General features: G+C 32.9%; 1 protein-coding gene across 1 annotated transcript; it reads right to left on the reverse strand.

Annotated features, from left to right (window-relative positions):
• Positions 1–105: 105 nt before the first annotated feature.
• Positions 106–7969, reverse strand: LOC111703871 (aminoacylase-1). Its single transcript, XM_023475947.1, has 7 exons — positions 7803–7969; positions 7105–7254; positions 6026–6112; positions 5205–5312; positions 4129–4259; positions 3104–3260; positions 106–201 (listed from the first exon to the last, which is right to left on the reverse strand). The coding sequence occupies exons 1-7, from the start codon at positions 7932–7934 to the stop codon at positions 106–108; spliced, it is 861 nt and encodes a 286-aa protein (XP_023331715.1). The 5' UTR covers positions 7935–7969.
• Between the last annotated feature and the right edge of the window lie 3932 nt (positions 7970–11901).

Consider the following 11901-nt stretch of genomic DNA (forward strand, 5'->3'; position numbering starts at 1 on the left):
GGAAACTTTGAATTTTGTAGTTTAGGATAATTACAATCTAAGCTTTTCCCCATTTTTCTTCACGAGACTAAAGGGGGGGGGGAATGAGGAATTTCCATAAATATTCTAACCTCTGATCATATTCTCGAACTCATGAATGTTGGTGGTTGGGGTGATACGGATATCGAAGGTCAGCTTGAATTTCTCAGGAACAACATTAGCCTGACATAGAATAATATCATATGAACGTTAAAACATCTGAAAAAATTGTGATTCTGAAAAAAATGCCCCTGAAGATGTGTTTAAGATTTTTTATTTTGTGTTTTACAACAGAAAATTGGGATAAAAATTTCAAGAAGTGAGAAAAAAAAACGTTGACAAATGAAAGAAAATAATATAAGCAAAAAAAAACGGTAAAATGTAAGAATTTAAATGAATATTTCATTGATATGATGAATAATGATATGTTCGATGTACAAGTTATCTTATTCTTCACAAAAAGGTCATAATCTTGTGTTATCTAAAATAAATATTGTAATATTTGCATTTAGGTGCAGTTCTACAACATTTAAAACTATATAACAATAGTTAAAAAAAAAAATTTAATTAAAACAAAGTCAAGTGCGCCTTTATAATTATTTTTTTATTTTTATTAACTATGATAAAACTAAGGTTAACATTACTCAATGACCTACAGATCCAAATAGGACAACGAACGAGTTATCATGAATATTAGCAATATTGCACAATTATCATAAATCATAAATTTCTAAAACTTTTAAAAAATACGGTTCTTCATATTTTTTTTCCTTATGACTGGTGTGATCAAAAATGTTGTATGATTTCTCTTTGAAATTTCCCGAGTTTTTAGTTTAAAAGCTAAGATTTTTATCTCACGCGCTATGGTCTGAAGGCTCAGAAATACACAGAAAACTCCTTTTGTCTTCAGTAAATCAAAGCTCATTTCTGAAAAATCTTGATTAGCTAAATAAAAATTAGGGTTTATGTGCTTCTAAAAAGACAAAGAAAATGAAGTATGTGCACTGATGTATGTGCGGGTATAAAAATAACTATGTGCTTATATGTGATAATATTTAAGTATGGCATGTTTTTTAAAGAAAAATACGAATGCTTAGGTAGCTGTAATGACACTTCTGGTAGCAGTCCTGGTGCTCTGGTAGAACTGAGGCTGCAGGTGTTTCCCGTGCCAGATCAGAGAGCTTTTAAAGATTAAAAAACCTGGCTTTGTATGAACTCCCATACTTGGATCTCCAGCACGATGAAGATTTTCTGAACTTTGGACAATTACTTACTCGAAGCTTGGTTAGCCATGAAATCGGTTAGTATACCAAATGTTCAGAAAAATTGTGAATTAACAATACACCAGTCAGTCATGCCCTAACCTGCGGTCAGCAAGAAGAAAAAGGACTAAAACCTTCCAGCAGGTAGAATATGTATAGTCCAGAGTAGAAAGTCATTCTGGAAGGGGAGAGGCGGAGAGACTACAAGGTGTCAAAGCAAGAGGTCTTGGACGATAATGAGGGAGAGGCCGTCCTCGAGAGCCAGCTCGGGTAAAAGAGGTTTCCCTGCAGTAGATGAGCGACAAGCGTCCTTTCCCATAAATTGATTGTTTGATTTTTTCTCAAATAAAAAATGGTCAGAAAAGAAATCAGGTGTTTGTCACAAACTTAATTCTCATCACTATATCTTTGTATATCTTTGTAACCCGATGGTGTAAACCTTTGATATTTCCAACTTAGATTATTTGATATAACATAAACCATAGTTTGAAATATCTAAGCTCTAGAACATTGGGTCGCAAAGATAAAAGAAAATCATAATTTGAGGTAAAAACTAATTCCTTATATTTCTTGATAAGTTCCTATTTTTAAATAATTTTTATTTGCATTTGATCAATTGACAAAAACGAATATTTTTAGGGATAAAACTATTATTTAAAAGGGAAAATCAGATATAGTTTGAATTTTTGCGTAATTATTTTAATTTTAGATTTTTAGCTTAATAATTTGGACTAACAATATCTTTCTAGCCTTGCATTTCATTGACTAACTTATTTGATAAAATTTTCACAAATTGAAGTTGTCTCCGCACAGATTATCACAATAAGCTGCACAATTATCATAATTGAGCACATGTCACCTTTTGATTAAAACTCGAATAAATGGCTATATTTTAGTTTGAAAAAAAACCCCGATTTTTACCAGTATATGTTCTATATTACTTGCTTTCAATGAATTAATTTTAAGAATTTAGCATTAACGGGTTTTATTTAAAATGAAAAATTAATAAGCTGAAAATTATTATAAAGGCGCAATATTTACTCTATAAAAAAGATCGATTAAAAAATGGTTATTAATTCATATTTGAAAATTAAATTAATATGTATGTTTATAGAGAACATTTAATTTTATAGGTTAGGTTAATATTAAATTTGGATCCAGATTCGTGAATCTGAATATTTTTCAAACCCGGTGTCGTGGATGGGACAACTAACTCCCTGGATGGAGACACTCTGACACCTCCCCTTAAAGTTTTAACCATTTCAACACAATGTTAGACATAAATAGCAAAGTTGTGACATTTTCCGACATTTTCCGATATTTATTAATGTATTTTGATTGGAAAAACACATTAAAAGATAAGATCCTCTTCCATTGATATAGATTATTTGATATTTGGAAGGAAAACGATAATTTTTTGCATTTACCCCTAACATGCAGAGCCCAGACCGCCATCGGGGCTAACTCCCATGAGCTCCGGCACCCCCCGGCTACCAAATACTATGGGAAGAAGATACCTATGTCTCGAGTAAATATTAATTGTTTGGGGATTTGAAAGAAAAACGACATTCGAGAGGAAATGTCTTTTATTTGCCTTTACCCCCTTTAAAATACATTTAAGAAAAAAATGCATGTTTAATACATGTCAACTAATAATTTTTAATGTTTTAAATTGATTTTTATGTCTAACAGTGTCTTGAAATGGTTAAAACTTTAGGGGGAGGTGTCCATGCAAGGGAGGCGTCCCCCTCCCCATGCACTACACCGGATCCAAGAAGTTAAATAGGAACCCCCCTCCCCTCCATCCCTGCTGAGCCCCTTACCTGAACCCCGCCTTCCATAATGGTGAGGTTGACTGTGGTAACGTCCCCCAGGGTTAGCTGAGGATTATCGAGTAATCTTTTCTTCTCTTTATCCCTAAACTCCATCAGCTTGTTGATCATGTACTGCGCCTTCAATGCCGCGTTGTTCTCCAAGAACCTGAAACAAAAATATTTATTTTCAACTGTGGAACTGTGGAAAACGACTGCATCAATATTAAATATATAATTTAAATGAACGTGAAGCTCAGTAATTGTCTAGTGAACACAGACCCATTTCACAACTGTTAAAACTTTTTTCTATCCAACATCAAATTCACGTTAGATAGTTTTCCTTTCCTACAGTTTACTGGGTCTAGCTGTATTAAATAAATATAAGAAGCATATCGTTCAACTTTTTTATTATTATTATTTTTAAAGATTTGAAGGGATAAGTGAACAATTTGAATAAAAGTTAAGTTCCCCCCTTTTAAAAATACGGTTCTTCATATTTTTTTTCCTTACATGGGATAACTTTAAATGTGTAATGAAACATGGAGACATTTAGGTTTATTTATTAGTTCTTTTTTTGGGATATTTAACCCTGATTACAGCAGGAGCCCCCCCCACCCCTTTCTCATACTTCAAACTATAACAGCATTTATTTGATTAAAGTCATCTAGTTTTACCAATTCATTGACAAGAAACCCTTAAAACTTCACAACTACTTCAATTGTTAACATTTTCACTTTGTATACATTGTAAAAGAAAACAAAAAACAAAGTTCTCGGACTTAATAAAAAAAATCGTGGATTTTTTTAAATTTAATAAAAGTCAAATTACATCGGAGAGGCAAATTTTTTTAATTTTGATCATCCATATTCTTTCCCTGAGGTTATATGAGATCCCTAACAAAATTTGGGCGCAATCAGTTCAAACGTTTTGATGTTAATTGGATACAAACAAACAACAAACAGACAAGCAAAGTATATTTCAAAGAATTATCCCCCCCGCCTCAAAAAATCATACACCCCTGACCCTGTCTGTACCTGGAACCGTGTCCCGGGCTGCCAGGGCAAATAATCTCAATCCAGAAAACATTCCTCTCTCCGTAGTAAACTGGAATAGTATCATCAGGAACTGCTATACCCTCGTCCAGGATAAATCCAACATTCAAGTCCTGGAAACAACAGAGCTTTTCAAGTTTTATTGATTTCCTTCCTCGATATAATTTTTACTGCAGTTTGACAAACATTACCGACCTATGTTTCCCGAACAGAGGGAGGTTAAGTTACTAAGTTCATCCTTTTGTGTTAAATAAGCTTTGCACAGTTTTCGAGAAAACTGAGGTATTTCAATTTCGATCTTAGAGTTCCAATTTCGTTGAAGTGAATATTTTGCTCGTCTTTACTCTCGCACAATTCTCCCCACTTTCCCCCTTTTTGAAAATCATCTTCCGCGGAACGCAAAAAAATCTAGAGTTTTATTCGCTTAATTTGGGAGAAAAAATGATTTTAGGGAAAAAAATTAATTTTTGGGAAAAAGTGTGATAAAGAATGAAAAAAGTTGCCTATTGATGTCCAAATTTCCATCTTTTTCCCAAATTCATCAAAAATAATTGTGAAAAATATACACCACTGAGTTATTTTCTTGTCAATTTTTTTTATTTAAAAGACCTTATTTAATTTAGCTTCTTTTGAATTCCTACTTGATCATTTTAACCTTTGCATTCTCATCCTAACTTAAGTTAATTTTTGAATTTTTAATACAATTATTATTCCGAAATTTGATTTAATTACTTTTAATAAAACGACTTTATAACAGAGCCTAAAGGAATACGAATTTCTAAGAAAATGAACGACCATTGGTTTATTCTCTCGATATTACAATAAGGCTTTGATGTGGAAAAGGAACCAGCCAGAACTACTTGATATGTTACAAAGAAGCAATTAGTTTTACCTGTACCTTGAATATCAACTTATGAAATGATATGGGTCTGTGTACATTGCACAATTGCTTTGTTTCCGGTTCATTGGACTATTTAAATCAAAACTTGAGTCTAACAAACCTCTTTCTGTTCCATTGTAAAAAACATATGAATGTTAAGAAAATTGTAAACTCCTGCCTTGAACTCCTTGGTGTGGACGAACACCTTCATCCCGTCCAACCCACCGATCTCCTCGTCCGGTACAAAGGAGAGGTGGATGGTTCGTTTCAACCGTCGTCCCGACTCCTGGTGTCAGCAGTTTATATTTTTTCCCAAAATGATTGCATTTACCCGTAAATCTATCAAATAATAAGGAATATGTATTTTTATACTGCCCCCTCCTTCATCAACAACTAACAAGATTCTCCCCCTTTCAGAAAAGGATTTTTAGAGAACAGGAAAAGATGTTTTATCAAAATATAAACACAGATATCGGGGCATTTAGGTTGTATGAAGCGAAGCCAGGATGTTATAAAATTATAAACACATATTCGGGTATTTTGGTTGTTTGAAGAGAACCCGGGATGTTGTATGAACACATATTCGGGTATTTAGATTGTTTGAAGAGAAGCCGGGGCCGGTGTTATAAAAGTATAAACACACATTTGGGTATTTAAAGAGAACCCGAGGTGTTATAAAATTATTTACACATATTGGGGTATTTCAGTTGTTTGAAGAAAACCCGGGGTGTTAAAAAATTATATACACATGTTATTGAGGTATTTTGCTAGTCTAGAGAGAACCCGGGGTGTTATAAAATTATTTACACATATTGGGGTATTTCAGTTGTTTGAAGAAAACCCGGGGTGTTAAAAAATTATATACACATGTTATTGAGGTATTTTGCTAGTCTAGAGAGAACCCGGGGTGTTATAAAATTATTTTCAGTTTACACATATTGGGGTATTTAGATTGTTTGATGCGAACCTGGGGTGTTATGCAAATATATATTTCCGTGCCTTGAGTTGACGGACAGCTTCTATATGTTGTATTCCAACACACTTCATGTCCTGGGTCCCTCGTCCGTATATATCACCATTCTCATCCTAATCAAATAATCAAGTAGACATAAATCCTCGCCTATTATACAACCAAATGTCAAAATTACATTTTTTATATTTTTATTCTATCTTGTATGTTTTGAGAGAAAAAACGGGAAAAGAAATTATTTAAAAAGTTTCCTTTAATTATTGAAATTTTAAATCTAAAGGAAATATTTGAGAGCTGGATCAGTATCTGGATCCTGTTTTAGGTTTCAGCTCTCTAATAAGATTTCTTAACCCCCCCCCCTCTCCTATCAATTATGTACATAACCTAGATTTCAACTATTTTTAACAAAACAAATTAGTATTTATTTGTCTTATTTCAAAGATATGTCAGGTAAGACTAGGGAGCCGAACAATTAAGATAATTAACAAGAACAGGACAGGGGGCCGGGCGTAGCGGCCACATGGCTCCAAAAATGTCCTAAAATGCTGTGTACAAAAATGATAATAGGAAATGATATGATAATAGGAAATTATCCCCGTTTTATATAAAACGGATCCAGGATTCAAATTCTATTGGAACTGCCCCTAGGGATTGTTCCTTATTTTTAAGAGAATGTTTAAAAGTTTTAAAAAATCATTTTAGTTCCGATCGAGGAGCAACTTTGCAAGTATCTAAATTTTTGGAACTTGCTCTCCTTGAAAGCGTCTTGAGAAATTAAAGAGAAAAAATGCAATTTTTTAATTCATAACAATTATGGAATCATAAATGTCATTATTACTAATTTAAATAATGCCAATTTTTGAGCGGAGAAATTGCTAGTTTATTTATGTGAAATTACGTTAGTCTATTTTTTTGACATGTCATGTATTCAATATAAAAAAGATGTCATAGTAAGTAGGGTTAAAATAAGATAGTTCAACTATACTTTTTCTTTAAAGTAATTCAGAAAAATTTAGAAAGTTACACCCCCCACTCCCTCATCCGTTTTAAGACTATTTAAAGAGGGGAGAAAACGATTTTTCAAGAAAATATGTAGCCGTGAAATAACCTTGAATGCGGAGAATGGTGGATGCTTCCATGAGTCCGGATAGACTGGAACAACATCAGTGTGTGAGTTTAACAAGATTGATTGAGCGTCTGGTTGAGTTCCTGCCCAGGTTAGGATAAATATAGGTTTACCAGCGACGCATTCTATTATCTTCACACAACAATAACAAATGACAAAAAAATAAGTGGGGGATAATAATTATGAAGAATTGACCCCGTGGGGAAATAAATGGGCAAATGTATCCCCTCCTATTTGTAACATTAAAGCTTATTAATAGGATCCGTCCTAGTTTACGATTTTTGGACCCCCCCCCTTATTGATTTCCTTCCTCGNGGGGGGGGGGGGGGACGGGGGTGTCCAAAACTCGAATACTAGGAAATTACCTTTTCATATTCCCTAAATAGCAGAAATAAACATGCAAGGGCTAAATAGCTTTAAATGTCGGGGGGTGATTATTAGGTCTAACTAAATATGCCCCTGATGACGGAAGAGGTGATCATCTTTCTTGTATAACTTTTCATTTGACGCCCCTTTTCCCTCATGAGTTTTAAAGAATTAAACTGCAAAAAATATTCTAGAATATGATGAAAATTATATAAAAAAGTTAAAGAAATAACCAAGCCACATCTAAGAGTGAGGGGTCCTTAAACAACTTTAAATGCAATATAAAATAATAATTGAATCAAATTATTGAGTTCCTTGAAAGGTAGATCTAACCGTTCAGCCTGTTCACCAAGAAACTTCATACACGTAGGATAATCAGGGTTAGGCTGAACAGTTTCTATACGAATATAATCACGAAACAGGGTCGTGGACGGGTGCTCGGCCATGTTCTAACAATTAAACTTCTGAAATATCGAAATATTTATTTTAATCTGATTTTCTCAACAACAATTATTTTTAGATGAAATAAATGAATTTAGCAGGTTTGCGCGGACAAAATAAACACCGAAAACTTAAATTGCATTCATGAGCTGTTCATGTCATATGCATGGAACCCTTTCAAGATGTTTTCCCGAAAATTCAACTCAAAAACACGAAAGTACAAGGACGTGTGACGCAATTTATGTTTTTAGCACCAGAGGCTACTGACTAGGATCTACCAGTACCAAACCAAACCAGTCCCAGATATTTATCGCTCAAATGCCGCAAACTATTCTAAAGCAGATATCGATTCTCACTCAATCAATCGTCTTTGAGGTGAAACATCGATTGCACGATGGCGTATTTCTGGTGCCTGCCCTTTGTACGCACATAGGGAACATAGGACGGTTGGACAGAAGAGCGGATCATACATAACCTGATTGCACTAGTGTTGGGTGGATCCGCATTTGAACTACCGCCGTTTGAACTATTGATCATGAACATCGTTTGAACATTGTTCATTCCAACTATAAAAGATAATTCGACGTCATTTCCTGTAGTTCAAACATGCACCTTATTTACTCATTTGAACTATTAAATGTTCAGTTTAAAATTTATATAAATTCATGGAAAAATATATAAAGAGTGTCCCACATCATCAAAAATTATACAGTGGTTAACCTTTATACCAATATAATATCGACGACAATTTCATTGAAGCTTTGCTTACTTTCCAGCTATGTAAATAAAGGGAAGCTGTGAATCAAAAGGGTAAATATTTTTATTGTGTTATATGACATAACATGGGATAACTTTAAATGTGTAATGAAACATGGAGACATTTAGGTTTATTTATTAGTTCTTTTTTTGGGATATTTAACCCTGATTACAGCAGGATGAAATATGCAGTACGCACTTTGGTAACATGTGACTGCACTGATATGTACTTCAAATCGATCGTGCTTAAATTCAGGGTATATATTCCAAACAATTTATTTAAGAAAATTTAAACAGTTAATTTTTAATGTTTTAGTACGTATAAAACCAATAAATTGTGTATCATAAGAATATATTATTTTCACAGCAAAGATTATTTGCCCGTCAAACTCACAGCTTCCCTTTGTTTACATGCAAGCTGGGTAGAATTAGCAAAACTGAATCATAATGTCGTCTGTTTTATATTGGTAAATAGGTTTACTGTACGTATTTATTCGTATTTATAAGTTTGCAGTAAAGTAGTAAAAATCGTATTCACATGGTGAATACATATGATCGACATACTTCATATCCGTTAAGATTCGTATTTTATATCCGTAAAATATGCTTGTACAATGAGAACCAAAAAACTATGGAATAGGAAGACGACATTTAAGCAATTTAATTAAGATTAATTTTTGGTGATACAAAGCAAAGTTTTACTAGTTACTTATCTCAACACTTATTAACTGAAATGAGTCTGTTTACACTGCACAATCAATGTGTTTCATGCTCAAAGGTATATTTAAAGTCATAACTTGAGTCTAAAAGTCGTCTTCCCATTACAGAGATGAAATTTACTTATTTATTGGTAATAATGCAAATAAAAACGATATGCACTTTAAAAGAACCTGGTATGAAATTTATGTATTTATTGGAAAAAATACGTATCTTAAAACCTATGGACACTTAGCCAGAAAAATTCATTAGTATGAAACACATAATTTTGCATGTTTTTGTTATATTTCAATAATAAATAATAAAGTTTTTACTATTTTCTTACTTATTTACCTATATCATTACTTTACAGGTTTATAAATGTATATTTGAAAGTTCCAATGCAAATGTATTGTTTTCCTTTTTTTCACAAAGAATTATGTTCAATAACCTATATCATTATATTCATTTTCCATCTGTGTAAAAACCATTTTTTATTATTATTATTATTTTATTTATTGATTTTTGGTTTTATTTACATGTCGGTGCAATTACAGCTTACAAGCCTGTAGGTTGAGAATGATATCTAAATTCAAAACATTTTTCTTCAACCTTCATCTAATAATAAAAATAAACCTGATGGAACATTCCTTGTTTTTCTATAATTATTAAATTCCATTTCTATGTGAAGGCGACTTTCTAAATTATGCGTCAATGAAATGGAAGAAAGGTCTAAAAATTGAACACTTTTTTGGGTACAAAAGTAAAATTTTGGGAAAAACTGACATTTAAAGGAAAAAGAAGTGGGGGGGAGGGAAGGAAGGCCAGCCACAACAATTTCTAGTCCGAGCCACATTCTCCTCATCTTCTCGTACGAGCCACCTCCAAGTCCTCGTCCTTCCAATATTATTTTTTGAAAGTGTCTAGTCCTCCAAAATAAAACTAATTTTTATGAATTGGGCCACGTTAGGGCATAAATGTAGTATTGAATTTTAGTAAATCGAAAAAAATAGTTTCAATTGAATTGAAGTTTACTTTAGTCTATCCATTTGTTATGCCCTAACGTGGCCAGATTTGTTAAAATAGTTTTATCTACAAGAATAAAAAGAAACTTTTAAACATATTATGACCGAAGGGCGAGGATTTCGAGGTGGTTCGGGCAAAAATATGAGGAGAATATGGCTCGGACGAGAAGTTAATATTTTGATGATCTCTTGAGAATTCCGTGATCACTGGTCCAAGGCTGTATTATCCAATCTATGTCTAGTTAAAACAATTCTAATATCAAACTAGCGAAACCATTTCGAAATTGTAAACATTATGATATAAACATCATAGACCAACTTTTTGATAGTTTTAACAAAATGTCCATAATTGCTAAATTGTTTTGGTAAGTTCGATTTTACGAACACAATGTTAATTTAGAATAAGAATAAGTATTTTCAGTTTGTCTTTTAAAAACATAAAAACTAAAACTTTGCCATGATTGTCGTCTTCATTCGTACGTTCCTCCAATTTTGGTATTTGGCTTAAGCATTTTTCTAAAACTGAGCAGAAAACATTTGCAAACAAAATTACAAATCAATATTAAATCCAGTCTGCACTGGATTTTGTAATATTTTGGAATCATTCCCTTCTTTTTACCTGAGGGTTTTTATTTCATTTTGTAGCTCTCGGATCATTTGGTCTTTTGGGTCCTTGTCAACATTCATGACATGTCGAATCTCCGCCCATCCCAGCTCCCGGTATTCAGTCATGTTAGGACAGTTGAACTAGTAACAGCTCCGACACAGGGAGCCTCTTGACTCCTTTATGATGATGACGCAGATACTCAATTAGCAGCAGACAGGCTTACCCGAGGGTTCCCAGTTTATCATGCACTCCACTTCCAGAGACAACATAATCGCTCAAATCCAGCATGATAAAGCTGCGATCTCTGCCTACTAGGTTGGATAAGCCCTGTTGCCCCAGTTCCTGTTGATCTGCTCCACCAACATGAAGCTCTGCAACACTCCCATGAAGTACCATCAAATATCCATCCATAATTCCTTTGTTAATTTCTAAATCAACCAATTTTAACTCCGCCTTAAATGCAAATATTTCAAAACACTTGTTTTTTTAAATAAATGTTAGAAATATCCATTTTAGATCTCTTTATTTTATTATAGTGACTTTTCAAGTCAACAAAGATATATATGGAGTAATTACTGGAGGAAAAAAAATCAAAAACAAACAATAAACCCTACAAAGCTTAGCTCTTGAATTGAATTTCTTAGCTCTAAATTTCAAAAATTCATTATTTTGCATATTTGTTTTTTAATGTCCTGTAAATGTTACACTGAGTGAAGAAAAACATTTCGCGATTAAAGATATACAAACCTAATGATGATATTTTATTAAGAAGTCATTTTTGTTATGCAAACATCTCTTCTTGCAATGCTATTATAGTTGAAAGCAATTTTTTAAATATAACCAAATAAAGCACTTTATTCTACATATAAAAATATAGATATAGATATT

Source organism: Eurytemora carolleeae, unplaced genomic scaffold, assembly GCF_000591075.1.
Source record: "Eurytemora carolleeae unplaced genomic scaffold, Eaff_2.0 scaffold401, whole genome shotgun sequence".
In the NCBI taxonomy this organism is placed as follows: Eukaryota; Metazoa; Arthropoda; class Copepoda; order Calanoida; family Temoridae; genus Eurytemora; species Eurytemora carolleeae.